The following is a 21,547-nucleotide window of genomic DNA, read 5'->3' on the forward strand; positions in this document are numbered from 1 at the left end:
AAGGAAGCAGTTCCTAAGAAAAACTATCCTTTTTTCTGCTAAACATTGATACCTGACCTTGCACTGAAACGATTTGCAGAAGCAGTCCTGAAAGAAGTGTGACTAATAAGATTAGGCTTTGTTGACCGCATTTCATACAACAGAAGGGGATTATTGCTTGTTTTAATTAAGTGATTTCTGGTAGAACAAGCACATCTCCGATAAGTAACTACTTTTATGCCATTTGTTGTTGCTGATAAGGCGAGATATGAGAGACATGTGCCAACTTCAAGCCTCAGTGAACTTTCATAGATAGATGGCAAACTATTCAGGAGAATTTCTCCAAGGGCAAAGTCAAGAAAAATATTTATTTCCTGAGTTATTTATCTTTCAATATATGTATTATGAAACATCTCTTCATTTAATAGTGTTCAGGTATTCAGTAAATTTTAGGAATTCATAGATTTGAAATTAGGTATCCTTCGCTATTTCTGGCTTGGTGTTCATATGTAGTAAGCCTTATTCAATCTGGTGTCCTTCAAATACTTGAAATAATAAGAGTAGCAGTCCAGTACCTCTAGAGGACATCACACTGGGGGAGGGTAATGTGTATATATTCTGCTAAAGTAATATCCTTTTATGAACTGTAATTAATACTTTTGAAATACTCAGACTGTAATCTAGAATAAATTGAGCATGTCCAAAAGGATTGGACATTGGGAAAAAAGCCATGCTGTGGCTGCTCTGTCCCAATCCCCCCACATGCACTCACTTCAAAACCACAATAAAAAGGCAAATGCCTTAATCTTAATTAATGCAATTATTTCTGTTGTTGCTCTATATTCAAGTCTTCAGTATTTCATAGGATGTGGAATAAATTAAGTCACATTTTGCAGAAATACAACATTTTAAATTTACAGAATCGTCTAACTTTTCAGTGGTGGAAAACCAGTTAATTGAATCTACCTGCAGAGGCCCCTGGATCCTAACAGATTCTTGATCCTTTGAGGGATATTTCTGCCAATTTGTGTAGTGATTCAGCAGAGGATATGAATGCAAAGTAACAGTACATTATAATGATCAATCCAGTGTGTCCTCTCTCTGTTTTCAGAGTTAAGGTAGCTCCTTGGTTTTGGGAACATCTACAGTTTGGAAATTATTAGCATAACACCAGAGGTCAGTTTATAAATGGATTGATATTTGTTGTTTGTTCGTTTAGTCGCTTCTGACTCTTCGTGACTTCATGGACCAGCCCACGCCAGAACTTCCTGTCGGTCGTCAACACCCCCAGCTCCCCCAAGGATGAGTCCGTCACCTTTAGAATATCATCCATCCATCTTGCCCTTGGTCGGCCCCTCTTCCTTTTGCCTTCCACTCTCCCTAGCGTCAGCATCTTCTCCAGGGTGTCCTGTCTTCTCATTATGTGGCCAAAGTATTTCAGTTTTGCCTTTAATATCATTCCCTCAAGTGAGCAGTCTGGCTTTATTTCCTGGAGGATGGACTGGTTTGATCTTCTTGCAGTCCAAGGCACTCTCAGAATTTTCCTCCAACACCACAGTTCAAAAGCATCTATCTTCCTTCTCTCAGCCTTCCTTATGGTCCAGCTCTCGCAGCCATATGTTACTACAGGGAAAACCATTGCTTTAACTATGCAGGCCTTTGTTGTCGGTGTGATGTCTCTGCTCTTAACTATTTTATCGAGATTTGTCATTGCTCTTCTCCCAAGGATTAAGCGTCTTCTGATTTCCTGACTGCAGTCAGCATCCGCAGTAATCTTCGCACCTAGAAATACAAAGTCTTTCACTGCTTCTACATTTTCTCCCTCTATTTGCCAGTTATCAATCAAGCTGGTGGCCATAATCTTGGTTTTCTTGAGGTTTAGCTGCAAGCCAGCTTTTGCACTTTCTTCTTTCACCTTCATCCTAAGGCTCCTCAGTTCCTCTTCACTTTCAGCCATCAAAGTGGTATCATCTGCATATCTGAGATTGTTAATGTTTCTTCCAGTGATTTTAACTCCAGCCTTGGATTCCTCAAGCCCAGCATGTCGCATGATGTGTTCTGCGTACAAGTTGAATAGGTAGGGTGAGAGTATACAGCCCTGCCGTACTCCTTTCCCAATCTTAAACCAGTCCGTTGTTCCGTGGTCTGTTCTTACTGTTGCTACTTGGTCGTTATACAGATTCTTCAGGAGGCAGACAAGATGACTTGGTATCCCCATACTGCTAAGAACTTGCCACAATTTGTTATGGTCCACACAGTCAAAGGCTTTAGAATAGTCAATAAAACAGAAATAGATGTTTTTCTGAAACTCCCTGGCTTTTTCCATTATCCAGCGGATATTGGCAATTTGGTCCCGAGTTCCTCTGCCTTTTCTAAACCCAGCTTGTACATCTGGCAATTCTCGCTCCATGAATTGCTGAAGTCTCCCTTGCAGGATCTTGAGCATTACCTTACTGGCATGTGAAATGAGTGCCACTGTTCGATAGTTTGAACATTCTTTAGTGTTTCCCTTTTTTGGTATGGGGATATAAGTTGATTTTTTCCAGTCTGATGGCCATTCTTGTGTTTTCCAAATTTGCTGGCATATAGCATGCATTACCTTGACAGCATCATCTTGCAAGATTTTGAACAGTTCAGCTGGGATGCCGTCGTCTCCTGCTGCCTTGTTATTAGCATGCTTCTTAAGGCCCATGCAACCTCACTCTTCAGGATGTCTGGCTCTAGCTCACTGACCACACCGTCAAAGCTATCCCCGATATTGTTATCCTTCCTATACAGATCTTCCGTATATTCTTGCCACCTTTTCTTGATCTCTTCTTCTTCTGTTAGGTCCTTGCCATCTTTGTTTTTGATCATACCCATTTTTGCCTGGAATTTACCTCTGATGTTTCTAATTTTCTGGAAGAGGCCTCTTGTCCTTCCTATTCTATTGTCTTCTTCCACTTCCGTGCATTGCTTGTTTAAAAGTAATTCCTTATCTCTTCTGGCTAACCTCTGGAATTTTGCATTTAATTGGGCATATCTCCCCCTATCACTGTTGCCTTTTGCTTTCCTTCTTTCTTGGGCTACTTCTAGTGTGTCAGCAGACAGCCATTTTGCCTTCTTGGTTTTCTCTTTCTTTGGGTTGTATTTTGTTGCTGCCTCCTGAACAATGTTGCGAACTTCTGTCCAGAGTTCTTCCGGGACCCTATCTACTAAGTCCAGTCCCATAAATCTATTCTTCACCTCCACTGCATATTCCTTAGGAATATTACTGAGCTCATATCTAGCTGATCTGTGGGCCTTCCCTAATCTCTTGAGTCTGATCCTAAATTGTGCAAGAAGAAGTTCGTGATCTGAACTACAGTAAGCTCCAGGTCTTGTTTTTACCGACTGTATAGATGTCTGCCACCTTTGGCTACAAAGAATGAAGTCAATCTGATTTCGGTGTTGTCCATCTGGTGAAGTCCATGTATAAAGCCGTCTCTTAGGTTGTTGGAAGAGAGTGTTATGCAGAGTGAGTTGTCTTGGCAAAATTCTATCAGCCTATGTCCTGCTTCGTTTTGTTCTCCCAGGCCATGCTTACCTGTAATTCCAGGTGTCATTTGACTGCCCACCTTAGCATTCCAGTCTCCTGTGATGGAAATAACATCTCTTTTAGGTGTATTGTCCAGTAGGTGCTGCAGATCCTCATAGAACTGCTCTACTTCAGCTTCTTCAGCATCTGTGGTTGGGGCGTATATTTGTATCACTGTGATGTTAGATGGTTTGCCCTGAATTCGAATTGAGATCATTCTGTCATTTTTTGGATTGTATTCAAGCACTGCTTTAGCCACTTTACTATTAATTATGAAGGCTGTTCTAAGGATCAACACACCATCACAACCAGAGATATGTCGGTATACCACCAGAAGATGAGACCCCCAGGTCAGAAGATGGCCAAAATGCTACTGGGGAGGAACAGAGGATGAGTTCAACTAGCCCCAGACGTGATGACGCAGCTAGCTCAAAGCCGAAAGGACGGCTAGCGGCCGACGGTGCTGGTGGTGAACGGCGAATCCGATGTTCTAAGGATCAACACACCATTGGAACCTGGAATATAAGATCTATGAGCCAGGGCAAATGGGATGTGGTTATTGGTGAGATGTCAAGATTAAAGATAGACATTCTGGGCGTCAGTGAACTGAAATGGACTGGAATGGGCCACTTCACATCAAATGACCACCAGATCTACTACTGCGGACAAGAGGACCACAGAAGAAATGGAGTAGCCTTCATAATTAATAGTCAAGTGGCTAAAGCAGTGCTTGGATACAACCCAAAAAACGATAGAATGATCTCAATTCGAATTCAGGGCAAGCCATCTAACTTCACAGTGATCCAAATATACGCCCCAACCACAAATGCTGAAGAAGCTGAAGTAGAGCAGTTCTATGAGGATCTGCAGCACCTACTGGACAACACGCCTAAAAGAGATGTTATTTTCATCACAGGAGACTGGAATGCTAAGGTGGGCAGTCAAATGACACCTCGAATTACAGGTAAGTATGGCCTGGGAGAACAAAACGAAGCAGGACACAGGCTGATAGAATTTTGCCAAGACAATTCACTCTGCATAACAAACACTCTCTTCCAACAACCTAAGAGACGGCTTTATACATGGACTTCACCAGATGGACAACACCGAAATCAGATTGATTACATCCTTTGCAGCCAAAGGTGGCGGACATCTGTACAGTCGGTAAAAACAAGGCCTGGAGCTGACTGTAGTTCAGATCACGAACTACTTCTTGCACAATTTAGGATCAAACTAAAGAGATTAGGGAAGACCCACAGATCAGCTAGATATGAGCTCACTAATATTCCTAAGGAATATGCAGTGGAGGTGAAGAATAGATTTAAGGGACTGGACTTAGTAGATAGGGTCCCGGAAGAACTCTGGACAGAAGTTGGCAGCATTGTTCAGGAGGCGGCAACAAAATACATCCCAAAGAAAGAGAAAACCAAGAAGGCAAAATGGCTGTCTGCTGAGACACTAGAAGTAGCCCAAGAAAGAAGGAAAGCAAAAGGCAACAGTGATAGGGGGAGATATGCCCAATTAAATGCAAAATTCCAGAGGTTAGCCAGAAGAGATAAGGAATTATTTTTAAACAAGCAATGCGCGGAAGTGGAAGAAGACAATAGAATAGGAAGGACAAGAGACCTCTTCCAGAAAATTAGAAACATTGGAGGTAAATTCCAGGCAAAAATGGGTATGATCAAAAACAAAGATGGCAAGGACCTAACAGAAGAAGAAGAGATCAAGAAAAGGTGGCAAGAATATACAGAAAACCTGTATAGGAAGGATAACAATATCGGGGATAGCTTTGACGGTGTGGTCGGTGAGCTAGAGCCAGACATCCTGAAGAGTGAGGTTGAGTGGGCCTTAAGAAGCATTGCTAATAACAAGGCAACAGGAGACGACGGCATCCCAGCTGAACTGTTCAAAATCTTGCAAGATGATGCTGTCAAGGTAATGCATGCTATATGCCAGCAAATTTGGAAAACACAAGAATGGCCATCAGACTGGAAAAAATCAACTTATATCCCCATACCAAAAAAGGGAAACACTAAAGAATGTTCAAACTATCGAACAGTGGCACTCATTTCACATGCCAGTAAGGTAATGCTCAAGATCCTGCAAGGTAGACTTCAGCAGTTCATGGAGCGAGAATTGCCAGATGTACAAGCTGGGTTTAGAAAAGGCAGAGGAACTAGAGACCAAATTGCCAATATCCGCTGGATAATGGAAAAAGCCAGGGAATTTCAGAAAAAGATCTATTTCTGTTTTATTGACTATTCTAAAGCCTTTGACTGTGTGGACCATAACAAATTGTGGCAAGTTCTTAGCGGTATGGGGATACCAAGTCATCTTGTCTGCCTCCTGAAGAATCTGTATAACGACCAAGTAGCAACAGTAAGAACAGACCATGGAACAACAGACTGGTTTAAGATTGGGAAAGGAGTACGGCAGGGCTGTATACTCTCACCCTACCTATTCAACCTGTATGAAGAACACATCATGCGACAAGCTGGCCTTGAGGAATCCAAGGCTGGAATTAAAATCTCTGGAAGAAACATTAACAATCTCAGATATGCAGATGATACCACTTTGATGGCTGAAAGTGAAGAGGAACTGAGGAGCCTTAGGATGAAGGTGAAAGAAGAAAGTGCAAAAGCTGGCTTGCAGCTAAACCTCAAAAAAACCAAGATTATGGCAACCAGCTTGATTGATAACTGGCAAATAGAGGGAGAAAATGTAGAAGCAGTGAAAGACTTTGTATTCCTAGGTGCAAAGATTACTGCAGATGCTGACTGCAGTCAGGAAATCAGAAGACGCTTAATCCTTGGGAGAAGAGCAATGACCAATCTTGATAAAATAGTTAAGAGCAGAGACATCACACTGACAACAAAGGCCCGCATAGTTAAAGCAATGGTGTTCCCTGTAGTAACATATGGCTGCGAGAGCTGGACCATAAGGAAGGCTGAGCGAAGGAAGATCGATGCTTTTGAACTGTGGTGTTGGAGGAAAATTCTGAGAGTGCCTTGGACTGCAAGAAGATCCAACCAGTCCATCCTCCAGGAAATAAAGCCAGACTGCTCACTTGAGGGAATGATATTAAAGGCAAAACTGAAATACTTTGGCCACATAATGAGAAGACAGGACACCCTGGAGAAGATGCTGATGCTAGGGAGAGTGGAAGGCAAAAGGAAGAGGGGTCGACCAAGGGCAAGATGGATGGATGATATTCTAGAGGTGACGGACTCGTCCCTGGGGGAGCTGGGGGTGTTGACGACCGACAGGAAGCTCTGGCGTGGGCTGGTCCATGAAGTCACGAAGAGTCGGAAGCGACTAAACGAATAAACAACAAATGAAGGCTACTCCATTTCTTCTGTGGTCCTCTTGTCCACAGTAGTAGATCTGGTGGTCATTTGATGTGAAGTGGCCCATTCCAGTCCATTTCAGTTCACTGATGCCCAAAATGTCTATCTTTAATCTTGACATTTCACCAATAACCACATCCCATTTGCCCTGGCTCATAGATCTTATATTCCAGGTTCCAATGGTGTGTTGATCCTTAGAACATCGGATTCGCCGTTCACCACCAGCACCGTCGGCCGCTAGCCGTCCTTTCGGCTTTGAGCTAGCTGCGTCATCACGTCTGGGGCTAGTTGAACTCATCCTCTGTTCCTCCCCAGTAGCATTTTGACCATCTTCTGACCTGGGGGTCTCATCTTCTGGTGGTATACTGACATATCTCTGGTTGTACTGATCCATTTAGTTTTCACGGCAAGAATACTGGGGTGGGTTGCCATTACCTTCCCCAGGGATCGCATTTAGTCTGACCTCTCTGTCATGACCGTCCCGTCTTGGGTGGCCCTTCACGGTTTAGCTCATGGCATCATTGAGGTGCTCAAGCTCCAGCACCACAACAAGGTAACAATCCTTTGCTGAAGGGATTGATATAGTTAGATGTAATCCAGTGACCCAAGTTCAAATATTTCAACCTGAAATGGATTGTCTCAGTTCATTCTAGATTTTGCCATGGTTTTAAGAATGAAACTGTCCTGAACAGTTTTGTTAATTATTACCCCAGGACTATTTGAAGCTGTGGCTGCTTTAATGATTTGAAAAGAAGCCCTTTGCATGCATGCCCATGTGTACCAAAAGCCCTCTTCTGAAAGATTTGCACAGCCTCAAGATAGTGTGCTTGTTTCTGCTGCTTCTGCTGGATCTATCAACACTTTCAGTACTATCAGTTGTGGCATTCTTCTGGACCATCTAGCTAGAGAGATATTGAACAGACTAGTTTGTGGTATCGCTGGAGAACAAGTTTGTGACATTTGTGCTGGGGACTTTGTATTTTAACTTATGGCATGCCACAATATTCAATAAAGTCCCGGAATAGATAATCCAGGAGGGTGGAGTGAGTGTTGCCTTGCTACCTCTGTCTTGAAAACATGGACATGTGGTTTGAATCAGTAAAGGATTAGATGAAGATAAACCAGATGAAACCATTCCTCCAGATTTTCAAAGGGTAGATGTGGCCAGGAGTATTTGTGACCACTTGTGCCAATTGTATCCAATTTTGATATAATCAAAGCACACAGCTATTCCTGAATTGGATTACTAAATATATGTTGCTGCATAGGAAGGTTCCTGACATACTTTAGTGCAGAGTACTGCTTGCTATACAGTACAGATTTGACTGGTATGATCAAGGCGTTGATCATTAAAGCCCTAAACAGTTTAAATTTAGTATATTTGAAGGACGGCCATCTCCCATATGAATCTGCCCACAGTTGAATTAACAAGCATTCTTAGAATTGGTTGAAATTGGCAGTCCAATGTTAGAGATTTCTGTGGCAGTAGAAATGTATGTATGGAACTCCTGTTCATGTTTTATCCACATCTCAACCTTGGAGTAGTGTTTGATGCTAACAGCGGTTACATTGTTCTGTTCAGTTGTGGTTCTTGTATTTTTAATCTTCTAATTCTCTGTTTTATTATACTAAATTTTAACTAATTATAGCGTTTAATCAATTTTAATATTTTTGGTCTATTTTATTACCTTTTAGAATGCACTTCTTTGGAGAAGAAATTGCAACATAGACATCCTTTATTATGTAGAACAGTTATTTATTTACTGCATGATAAGCTAATTATAAAACAAGTTCTGTCTCTCCCCCCCCCCAAGTTTAAGCCCTATAGTTTATTGATTTGTAACTGAGTTCTAATAAAGAAATACCTCCCTTGAGTCAAGTTCAACTCCTGTTGATTTCATGGACACATCCCTATAGTTTTCTTGGCAACAGTATAGAAGTGATTTGCCATTCCCTTCTTCTAGGATGTTTCTTCAACTTTCCAATTTAGTCTGCAGCGCTTCCTAGCACTCTTCCATCCAAGTAGGTCCACCCTTGCTTACCTTTTTGAGGTCACAGAAGGTCAGCTAGATACTGATTAATATTCAAATTTTTCATTCCTTTTCTTCTTCAGTTGTGTCTTTTAGACCAGATGCCTTTAGGCAGATACTGTACTATTGATCTTTATAAGTTACTGTGGGAGCTTTTTTTGGATGAAGTGCAGAATAAAAATACTACAAATTGTTTAGTGACTGCTATTGTTATCTTAATCCCATCCCTTACATTTAGTAAACTGCATATGCAGTGATGCTTTTAGTATTCATTTCTCCAACTTTAATAGCTAGAGCAGTTTTATTGCCAGTTCCTTTTCATGTAGATTTGTTCAGAAAGTAAAAATTGCCAAAGAAGCCTTGTAGAAAGTATTTTTATTTATTTAAGACACTGTTGTAAATGGATATGGTATTTGTCTATTTGGGGGTTTTTTAGTAGTAAAAGATACAGTGTATGTTTGCATATTCAACTGAATTCCTGATTTGCAAGAAGAGATGCAAATTGGATGCACATCCAATATATGCAAAATCATATATTGTGTTTTTACATAGTGCTTATCCACAGTCTTGTCTTAGTGTATGATCAACATTTTGGTTGAGAGAGAGAGCTGTGAGATTATTTGAGCCAAGTCTTCCTTGCCAACATTTATACTAAAATATTGCTCTTTTTGCTTTGGAGAACTGACAGTACTATTTCTTTGAGTAACTTTTAACAATGATTACTTAAGGTAGTGCAAAATACTTTAATATCCACAAGAATTTTAATTTGGGGCCAGGCATTACAATATCATTCTTTGGATACTTTCCTCCCTACGCTAGCCTTCAATTCATTTTTTATTGATTTTGACCTATGAAGTTCTGCATGAGCTTGCTTCCTTGATGGAATGCCAGTCTGAATGATATCCATGGAAGCCTTCTTCAGGTAGCCTCTTACAGTGTTGCTAAAAGGATGGCAATAACTGAATTATCCTGGTGTACCTTATCCTAACTCTGGAATGCCTTGTCAGCTTCATATGAATGGGAGTATTCATGTATTTTGTTTCTGTTGCATGATATCTAGAGATGTTTATGAAATGCTGTAATAAACATTCTAGTTTTATCTATCAAGTGCTGTAGCTGTACAAGCTTAACTTTTTAAAGTGGGCTTCTTGTGGCATACTGGTAGTGACATCTGATGCATACAATGCACATTTACTACTTTTAAATGTAGGGATTCTTTAAAGACCTCCAAAGTTTAAAAAAAGTGACATAACTATATCAAACTTTGGGAGCTCTGTGAGAGGCTACATTAATCTTAGAAATATGCAAAAATTGCTAGCAAGGAATTTTGGACAAGGACAAGAAAACCTCAGAGAATATTTATGTAAATACCTATATTCTTGGCCCAAATGATTTCTGGGTGTGATATGTTTTATGATGCTTTCTGGCTCCAAACTGATAACTCGGTGATTTTGCCTCTTGGGTCCTTTTGTATCCATTGATGATCTTTAACACAGGAACAGTTTAAGTGGCATGAGTAAGAAATAAATATAAAAGTATGTTTGTTGATATTCATTTCGGCTTTCAGTTTAATAAACGTAAGGACTAGTTTATTTATTTAACCTATGTTTTGGGAGCCTCTGAGTTCAGATTTTACAAGTCCTGTTAAGTGGCTTACAAGATAAAAACTATGCATGTCAGAATAATATCAGAATAGCAGCCAGTGCTAACACTAAATCTGATAACAAACCCAAAAACCTGAACTCAGACTTGTATAGATGAAGGCATTCCTTCAGATACCTTGTCACTGAAGTTTCTGACATGTCTAAAGACATCCTGAAGGAAGATGCTTTGTGCAGCCCCTCTGGAACCTCACTTGTAATGCAGAGATAACTGAACTCAGAATTCTTCCTCTAGGCATCATTGCCACTTGCACTTTGTGGTAAGTGATGAATCCATTCCTGAGCTAGAGTGGGAAGCAAAGCTCCATTTAAAACTAGAGTGATTGATTTTTCTACTCCCAGCATCTCCATCTTGTCTCGGTTTGTTTCTCCTCACCTTATCCTCCAACTGTCTTCAAACAATGGTCCAAGAGTTCCCCAGCCTCTAGTTCCCTAAGATTAATAGAGGAAAGCCATAGGTTAATACTGCATAGTTGGCTGTGTATAGAATTTGAAAAGGGTGCTTCACCGAACATACTGATACAAGGGAAGCACCTTTCCTTATTGTGTTAAAGCAGCTGTATCCTTCAGAAGTCTTGCCACAGGTGCTTTGAAGGCTTTCCTTGGTTGTCTCCACATGAAGTGCATGCACAGCTGCTTCAATAGTGGCCCCATTTTGCTTTGCGCTTCCCTTATGAAAGTGTTGTGCAACTTTACAACATATCATCCCTATACAAAAGATACTTTATCCCATGATGCTGCTCAGCTTACCAAATATGTAGTTTTCCTGGTCATAGCCTTTTTTGAGGCCTTTAAATCTCCACCTGGGTGTTTCCCTTTTTTAAATATTTCAAATGTCTAGGTGCCTCCTGCCTGTCTGACTGAGGAAATACTTGATATCTTCAGCTGTTAACTTACCTTGCCTCTCCTTGAAATCCACTTGGAAGGATGGTGCCGTGTGCCCAGTGCCTGCTTGCCAGATGTGCTTTGGGGGCTGTGAATGTCTAAGTAGTTCTCACAGAACCAGGAGCCTTGACTGCAGCTGGATGCTATAGTGAGGATCCTTGTGCCACAGAAAATATTTAAGCAAAGCTATTGAGGACAGCCCGGTTGTGCTACTATTCTGATAGCTTGGGAGGCAAGTCTAGACTTTGGAATGTTCCTCCAGAAGCTTCCACCATAAAAAGCCAAGGTAGAAATGTGAAAAGATGGACCAGAAAATTTCTCTCACCTTTATTTATACCTTCATTTAGTGCTTGAGGGAGATGAAGTGCAGCAGTGTCACCAATATCAATTTCATATTTACTTAATGCACACTTGCATAAATGTGCATGTACTACCAAGCTTTCTGTGCTAAAGCCATTTGACTACAAGAAAATATCCTCACAGAGATGTAGACATGTTATGATTACTCCAAAGCAAATAAAGCAGTTTTTCCCTTTGTCAGTGTAGTACACTCGTTTTCATTTTTGTTTGCACAAATGACAGTTCTGCTATGAGGTGGTATTTTAAAACTGGTAAGACCTGTCTTTGCTAATAGACTTCAGAAGTAGTTCATTACAAGAATGTAATGATCAAAATAGGTTCTGCCACTTTATTGGGCTAGATATTAACTGATACAGGTCCTTGACTGACATAGTCATAAAATCCTTGGCTATTTTTGAAAAGGTCTTTTTGGCACAAAAATTATTGTACTGTATAAGTTGCTGAACTTTGCCTCAGAAATTAAATCAAAGAGACAAAATACGATACAACCGCCCAGAGGCCTCCGACCGGAGGAGATGGGCGGGGATAAATTAGATAGATAGATAGATAGATAGATAGATAGATAGATAGATAGATAGATAGATAGATAGATAGATAGATACTTATAGTTGTGGCATGCCTTCTGAAGTTATGGTTCTTCTAGGAAGTACAAAAGGTTGACTTAGATTAGAACATTAATGTGAAAACATTAAGGACATTGGAGTAAAGGGGACCTTCCATCTCCCCAAGGAAATGCACACAAGAGTTTCCTAATTCAGGTTAGGAGAAAGATTGGATTCAGACTGGGTTTCATGTACTGTATTGGCTATATCTGAAACTATGCACTTGGAGCTTAAGGTTACTTACACATTGTGCTGTTAAGTGTCAGTTTACTGGAGGTAAATGAATGTTCTTCTATGGATTTGGTTTGTAACTGGAAAGTATCAGTTAAGGTTCCAACTGGGAGCAGAGGAATTAACGGAGGGTGAGAGATGCAAATTGTTTTCACCTTTTGTCTGTTCAGAATTGTTCCACATACAGAGGAAATCTGGACAACTATTTTGGGAGTTTTAACATATATCCTGACAGAAGGATGTTGTTTTGGTCAAAAGAACAGCTGCACACTCTTTCAGCTTTTGAGTCATCTTCAAATGAGTGTTCATTTATAGCAACAAAATTATTAGGAAACTAAAATACGGAAGGAACTGTGGGGATTAAAAATTGTATGAGGATATCATTGTTTAAAGAAATGTGAGTTAAAATACTTGTTTTTCTCCTAAGCATGAACTAGGCCTCTTTGCACCATGCTTTCTAAGTCTCAAAACTGCCATTTTGTCTTGAAGCCTAAATGCCCTTGTAGGAAACAAAAGCTATTTTCAGCAAGTTTAGTCCTCATACATCAGTGCTTAATATTCTTTATGATAAGGGACTCCCTCTAAACAGCCAAGGCTTTGTTTTCTCCCAGTATCTTGTTGTGTTAGTGTTGCCACATAAGTATTATCCCATTGCCATTAAGTCTCAAGAATTCTCTGAAAGAAAATGATATGTTTTGAGCAACAGTTATTACATTCATCTGCACAAGAAGTGGAAAACCCTTTTTAAAAAGTTTGTAATTGGCTTTTATATGCCCTACCTCTGTGGTATTACTTGGTTCAAACCTCTAAGGTAAACTGATGCTTACAAAACATTCCTAATTAGCCTATTAATAGGTAAATCTCCAAGGAAGTTCAGGTGTCTTTTTTGTCCTGGTGCTTAACTAAATAATGTTTGCTAGTGGAGTTGTTCCTTGTTGCCATGTCATAAAAGATTCTTGGAAGCAGCCTTTATAGAACAAGGGCCATCGATCGACGGCCAGTTCCATTGGACCCCCCAAAACCTTGTGTACAGACCCAAGAAACCTCAGAATTATTATGGAAGCAGAAAATTATTACATTATTCAGAGCATAATCATGCTTAAACATCAAAGAGATAAAATTTAGTTTCTTTCCTACCCCACTGTCTACGTGACTTGCCAAAAATATGTGCAGCTATTAGCCCAAAGAAGTTGAACCTGAATCTTTTGAAAGTTCTCCACAGCTACACACAGCTGGTTGTTTTCTCCTTTATTACTGAATCTGCAAGGCAAGAAGCAAAAGGGCCTGAGATAGGATGGGGTCATTATCAAATACAGTGCAGGGACCCTTCGCCTCTAAGAGTCAGAATCAAGCATCAAGAAATCTGCTACTACACAAAGACAGGAGAAAGAGACATGAGATTAAAAATCCTTGGGCTATTTTAAATAGAAGGCTTGATTTTACAGTAGCTGATCTTCATTATTAAGACTACTTGTATCTGCCAGGAAAACAGAATGTCTATCCAATGCCTTTGACTCTTCTGCTGTTAGCCTGTGGGTGATGATTGAATTTCCAGAGAGAGATTTACTATTGGTCCTGAGTCATCTTGGAAACAAGGACATTTTAAGGTATTTTACCAAATGTGTAATTTACGTACATAAAATTTAAAAACACAATATCAAAAACTAACAACTTGCGATCTTACAGGAATTTGAAAAATCATTTTAAAGATTTCTAGAGTTCAAAATGTCTAGACTCTTAAAACAGTACTGTAATAACACCTTTTCACCTAGTGCTGAAATTATCTATAAGAAGTATAGGCAAACCTCCTCATGATCGCATAGAAAGGCTTTTGAAGAGTAGCAGAAAGGTCAGGACATGTATATGGAAAAAGCTAATCCTGGTTCAAAGCTGTTAAAGGTTTTAACATTTTTAAATGAACATTCTGAATTCGGCAAGGAAATGGAATTGGGACTTCATACCGCTAACAGATCACCAGAGTAATCTGTCAGATCCAGTCTTGGGTTCCCTTTCTTGAAGCCCTAGGTAATGATTAGGTTGTCAGAATAAATTTTGCTGAAGTATCTCCATCCACTATGCTTCAGGTAACATGTTAGTCTAAGCTGATAAAAAGGCGCAGAGCTGCAGAGGCCTGTCATGTCAATGATGTATCAGCAAACCCCCACAGACCATATTCTTGGTTTTTAAAGGGAAGGTAATCTCCAGAACGATTTAAATACCCTTCTTGGTCTTGAGTTGCAATTGAGTATGTTCAATTTTAGCTGGCCCACTACTGTTCCCCAATAACGATTTCCTAACCTTCCTTGAATTTTGATGAAAAAGAGAGAGCTTGATATCATCTTGTATTGGTGATACTTCATACCCAATCCCCAGATAAGCTCTGGCAGTCTCATGTAGATGTAAAGTAACAGGAGGGAGAGTGTAGGCTCCTTTGGAATCTTAGATTTGAAGTACTGTGGGGTTGAGCAGTTCTGTTTGTGAGTGAAAGCCAAGAACTGAATTGCTTTTTTTTTAAAGAAATACTTTTATAAAGGTCACTGAACACAGAGGTCTCTTGTATAAGAACCTGTGTTTTTCTGAGAAATAGAAGAGTTTTCATGTGTTATAGTTTCCCACATCAGCAGCCCCCACTTCAGGCAGACATCTTTTCTTTCACCTTCTGTTCCTCTGCCTTCCTTTTGTGGTTGGGTGTTTAAAACTACACCTGCTCCCATGGAACCTCACTGCAGACCCACCCATCAAATGTAATGAAAATGAATTCCACTGCTTTACATGTTCTATCCTTCCATATTGGTATTGGCGTCAAAAGAGGAGCAGAAGTATGGAATTTGCATTCCACTGGAAGGAAAGACTAATTAAATTAGATGATTTAATTGGTATTCTGTTACTCTGACATATTTTGCTAGGAAATACTTAAAGGGCATTTCAGTGAATTATTAGTATTTGTAAAGGTCACTTATGTTATGCAAACTTATGTGAACTTAGGTGAAAATGATCACCATATTCTTGCCTAATGGTGAACATCTCAATATCTTTTTCAGATAAAAAGTTTATGGGTCACCATTTAGCTGGATATAAACATTTTTAATGCAGAAGTGCCCCATGGTAACAACATGGTGTCATTAGTTTCTTGGCCTAAAATACAAAATATTAGTTATCTGAATTGCATTTGATTGATTCTTTATGTGCCATCAAGTCATTTTCGACTCCTAGCAACCACATAGATAGATTTTCTCCATGATGATCTGTCCCTAACCTGGTCCTTCAGCTCTTCCAAGAGTGCACTCATTGCCACTGTAACTGAGTCCATCCACCTTGCTGCTGGTCGTCCTCTTCTTCTCTTTCCTTCCACCTTTCCCACCTTTCTTCTCCAGAGAGGTAGGTCTTCACATAATGTGCCCAAAGTAGGATAATTGGAGCCTGGTCATTTGTGTCTCAAGTGAGAACTCTGGGTTGATTTATTATAAGAATGGTACTGAGATAGAGATAAATAGTTAAAAGCTAAATTGTATTTTGAGTTGAAAATGACATTTACCAACAAATACTAATTATTTCATAGGTATGTAGAAAGTCCTATGAACAAGATACTGGGCAATTTAAACTACAAATATAAACCTCTGTGGCAACAGAAGAAGTAAATTATATATGTGTGTGTATGTACATGTTAAGTAACACATACTGCTAACAGTTGATTATTTTCAAATTGTGCGTGCAGATCTGGCAAATTTTAATGCAGTTCATCTAGAAAGCTACATTCTTAAGCCAGTTTACTGGGAGATAATAAATTAAAGCCTGCCACAGCTTTGGACACAAAAGATAAATGGATTCACTTCAGGGTATTGAACTTGTTTTCTTTATTTTAGCTCAAGTTGTCTCGGGAGAGTTTATCTATGTTTGAAGTATATTTAAATACACTCTCCAAGGGCTAGATGATTCTGTTAATTTTGAGAAAAACTACTCTAGGAAAATGTGCTGCTTCTTCATGAAAGACAGTGGAACTCAGTGGAATAAGCTTAAAAGAGGCATTTTTCTTAGATTTAGAAAATGATTCTGGTGTTCATTGTAACCTTGACATATTTTTTAAAAGTAAATAACCTCAGTGTCTTATGATTTCATGGGCATGTTTGTGCATTTTTCATGAAAATGGTTTTCCATGGCCTATAGCCCTACAAAGATGTGCCACTGGGATTGGGGATCCAGGTGTGGAGTGGAGCCTGTTCAGTGGCTATACTGGATGTTGTGGAGTGTTTCTGTAACTTGCTGCTGATTATGTTTCATGGTTTTAATATGTTTCCATATGCTTTTATGTGTTTTATATTGTATTTTGTGTCAATCAGTTATTTTCGATTGTGTTTTAGCTGCTGTAAGCCACCCAAATGCTCATACTTGAGATGGGCAGCTATACAAGTTGAAGTAATACATCATATGTACATACATACATCCTGTCCCCTAGCTGTCTCCCATTCAAGTACTAAGCAGGAATGCCTGTGTAGCTTTTGAGCCTGGACAAGGTAGGTCAATGGTGCCATCTGCTGAGGCTGAAAAAATGTTTAATGGGGCTCAGGAGACAAATCTCACCACTGTGGTTTGGCATGAAAGCGTTGGATCATCAGGGCTGTGTTTCATTGTAGGCTTTGATGTCATTGTAGACTCATTCCATATGAAATCTTTATTTTGGTGTGTTCATTTTCTAGCCGGAGGACTGGCCAATATACAATGAACCATGACAACTCTAAGAAGCCTTCAGGGAAGCTTCCTTACAATCATTCTGGGTCTCAGGATTCACTTGATGAATTATCCATGGATGACTATTGGAAAGAACTTGAAAATATCCATGAAACAAGAAGCAGTAATCATGAAGAACATGACATGGTTGTGGTGAAAGAACCTGATGGTAATCACAATTAAACTCTGTGAAACTATTCCATAGATTTTGAAGGCTTGTTTTTGCACTGTTTGGTTTCTGCTTTTACTACTTTAGGCTTGTATAGATTGGATGATGTCTCTAAATCTGTCAGCTAGTGACAGTACACTGATAATTATGTGAAAAACATGGATGTTCTACTATAGAATTACTAAAGGCTGTAGGGAAAATATAGTTTATATTCATATGCAAAGGAAATACTTCCTTAGACAATAGATAATTTATGTGTGGAATTTATGGCTGCAATATGTGGCTTTAAAGGTGGGTTATGAATAGTTACTGATTAATTATGACACTGAAAACCAAAACAGAAATTGGAGTGGGTTCTGCTTCTGGGTATTTGATTGACCACCACTGGAAGCAAGATGCTAGACAACATAAAGCTTTAATCATACCCATTAGGGTGGTTCTATATGTTTCCCATTGATGTTGAAGTGGGTATGAGAGGTTCTGATTCTTTTGATGTAGCCATGTAATCACCTCTAGTCATAGAATGTGCTTTTTTTTTTTTTTTTGCTTTTTTATCTGTTCAATCATGTCCAATTCTCAGAGACTGCCTGGACAAGTCCCTGCAGTTTTTTGGCAAGGTTTTTCAGAAATGATTTGCCATTGCCTCCTTCCTAGGGCTGAGAGAAAGTGACTGGCCCACGGTCACCCAGCTGGTTTTGTGCCTAAGATGGGACTAGAACTCATTGTCACCTGGTTTTTGCCTGGCACCCTAACCACTACACCAAACTGGCTCTCGCAGAATGTACATATTCATCACATAAAAAGTAATGGGACTGGAGAAGATAACAGAATAAATACATGTAATGTGCACACGTGATTTACAAGGCCTACATCAAACCAGATTCATCTGTGCTGCTGATAGATAACTTGTGTCATCAGTAGCTATTCTATTTTCCTGCCATACTAGCTAGAACCCACAGTACAACATCCACTTGTCATGCTTGAGGAATTTTGTTTTCAGAAATGATCTAGTATTTATTTTTCAACTATTTCTGGTAAAAAAAAGTTTCTCACTTTTAGATAATAACTGTTTGAAACTCAATATTGTCACATACTGATATGTTAAATGTGTTAAGATTCACTGTTGATTTATTGCTTAAAAAAAGGAAACAATGATATATGATTATATGTCAGATGGGTATTATGATTTCAGTGCTGATAGATAACTTTTCCTGGAAGAAGCATGTCAGTCAGTCAGGTATTTTTTTTATTAGTAGTATTTTATTATTAGGGGATTTCACATTTCTGGAAGATGTAGAACTTGTAACTCTAGAATAAAATATTCTCCAAAAAACTAAATTTTTAATTTTGGAAAGATGGGGATTGCTAACAAAGCTGAGTTGAACCATTTAGAATAGTAGCAAACATATTTTGTGGCAAAGATGCAAAAGAAAAAGCGCAGACAGCATTACAAATACTTATTATTTATTACTTCTGTTGAAGAATTACTGTATATCTAAATAAAATTAATATTTTACTGGAAAATTCTTTCCAATAAAATACTAATTGTATTTAATGCTGTGATGCTGTGGAGGTCTATCCAAGTATTACTTTAAAAAGGTTGAAAGAACATTTATTGAATGATATCTGACAAACTTGACACTGTTCACTAGAATTTTTAATGCTGTCTTAGAACAAAACTAAGTTCTGTTTTTTTTATTTTTGGGGGCGGGGAATAGCTTAAGGCCAAGTAAAAATTGTTTCCTTAAAAATGAAACATTTAAATTTAAACATTCCATTCTATCTACAAGGAAAGCTAACGTGAATAAATTTGTGAAGGTACCAGAAGCACTATACATCAGCCTTTCTCAACCTTTTGACCCTGGAGGAAGCCTTGAAATATTTTTCAGGCCTCAGGGAACCCCTGCACACTCAGGCTCAAATACAGGCCAGAAGTTACAAAATTACTATATTTGTTTCATGTGTCGGCCTGTGTATATGCATTAACAGTGTTCTTAAACTAAAAATGAAGAATGAAATTTACCTCTTTAATGTGAAGTTGCCCGAATTTGCAATAAGTTTTTAAATAAATCATGATCTCCCAGGGAACCCCTTGTGACCTATCCCTTGGGTTCCATGGAACCCTGGTTGAGAAACCATGGATTAGAGTAATTCTAGTTGTCCTGCAGGCGAATGATCTATAGTTTTTGTCTACAGGACTCCTTTTGTATTCAGGAAAGTATTAATGTGTTGCCAGCTAGAAACAGTAAGGAAATTATCCCCTTATTAGAAATCACTAAGGAGCAAGGAGAGCATCAGCAAAGACAATTGAATGTTGCAGTACAATAGCCCATTTGCAGTAAGAGCACTCATTAGCTTGATAACCTCTGATTAAATTAAATTAACAAAGAGTTCTCGTAGAAAAACAAGTTGCTTGGAAAGGATAAAAAGGTACAGGATTGAATTGGGGAATCTGTATTTGAAATGTTCTGGTGCAACACATTCATATCTTCTGAAGGAAACCCAGGCAACACAAATTATGCATTTACAAGGAATCAACAGGAAAGAGAGATGGTGGCTTCTGCAGAGGTATTATAGCACCTCACTATGTGGTCATCTGCCTTATCCTTTCTGATGGAATTTAATGGCCATATTCATATGTAACAGCAAACCATCTCTTGCTTACATGCATTGTCCCTGCTTTGCAAGTTTGTATTTCCTCTTCCTCCCTGCATAAGTTCCTATTGTGACTTGTGAGAAAACCAGTTTTTTATATCCAAACTGTAGGCTGTGCAAAGTTTTAACATCTAATCTGATTCCACAGTTACGGAAGAAATGGAAAGGGGAGAACAGAGCATGCAAATAACCTTGAGGCTCAGAGTTCCTCAATTACTGTATGTAACTTCCATCTGTGCTTGCCATGATTGTTGCATGGAACAGAAAAGATCTGTGGGATAGCAATGAAAAATATACGAAGCATAAACCATGTCTACCAATTTGAATAGATTTTTTTACAGCTTCATTGCAGTCCCCAGCAATATTTATAAAAAAATTTCCCATGCAAGTCGGTACGTTTCATTGAATTTTGTGCAGGAGAAATGAAGTATAGTTGAGGTTAGGTCAAGTGTTTTAGTCTCAATGTGATAGGTTTGAAGTCTTTTGGCCATGTTTGAGTTGAACCACCAATTGTGGCCTCTTTTTTTTTTTTTTTACTATTTGAAAAAGTTTCCACCCTACTATATAGAGACTATTTTTATTTTTCTGTTAAAAAGTATGGGGTTGAATTTAATATAAACACCATGCATATATGTCCTCACCTCTTCTTCCTTTTATTTGGGTAGAGGGTGAATTGGAAGAAGAGTGGTTAAAAGAAGCAGGTCTGTCAACTCTCTTCGGTGAAGCTGCTGGAGATTCTCAAGAAAGCATGGTGGTTTTGGCTACCCTGACCAGGACTCAGGCTCTAGCAGTGCAGAGGCGAGTGGAGATGGTCACCCAGACGATGAGGAAGAAAAACAAGCAGTACCAAGTTCCTGATGTGAGAGAGATCTTCAAGCAACAAAGTGAGTCAATGGAAAAAGTAAGTTCCTCACTTGGGGCTTTGGTTTGGCCTCTCTGAAAAAGCTTTCAGAGAGTGCAGGATAAATGGGAAGTAAGATACACTTTTTCTGTCTTAACAAAACCTGTAGCAGAGGATATTTCAGAAGAGCTGAAGACAGTGTCCAGATTTGCCAAGATTAAAAAAAAAAGGGGGGTGGGTGGATTGCCTGTGTAAAAGATCGTGCATGTTTTGTGAAAGTGTGCCTTTTTTTCTTTTGTGAAGATTCTTTACTCTGAAGTGAAGGCAGCATATTTTAATGTAGGTTAGAGGACCTGAGTTTTTTTCAATCCTTTTGTTTTTCATTAGTTATGAATGAGAAGTGCAAATGTATGTTTATGAATAGGCATTTGCATTGAAATCAATTTGTATGACTCCTGCAAACTGATTTTTCTGAATTCAGATTCCTCAGCAGTTCTGAAAATTGA

The 21,547-nt window shown here is 39.1% G+C and overlaps 1 protein-coding gene across 2 annotated transcripts in view; it reads left to right on the forward strand.

Annotated features, from left to right (window-relative positions):
* The window catches only part of ARHGAP18 (Rho GTPase activating protein 18), a 60,110-nt gene that overhangs the window by 8,687 nt on the left and 29,876 nt on the right, over positions 1-21,547 (forward strand). For both annotated transcript variants that reach the window (XM_063310152.1, XM_063310161.1), the window contains exons 2-3: positions 17,346-17,545; positions 20,866-21,101. In XM_063310152.1, the coding sequence (XP_063166222.1) occupies positions 17,346-17,545; positions 20,866-21,101 (436 nt within the window). The remainder of the gene's footprint in view (positions 1-17,345; positions 17,546-20,865; positions 21,102-21,547) is intronic.

The sequence above is a fragment of the Candoia aspera genome, chromosome 1, assembly GCF_035149785.1.
Source record: "Candoia aspera isolate rCanAsp1 chromosome 1, rCanAsp1.hap2, whole genome shotgun sequence".
NCBI lineage: Eukaryota > Metazoa > Chordata > Lepidosauria > Squamata > Boidae > Candoia > Candoia aspera.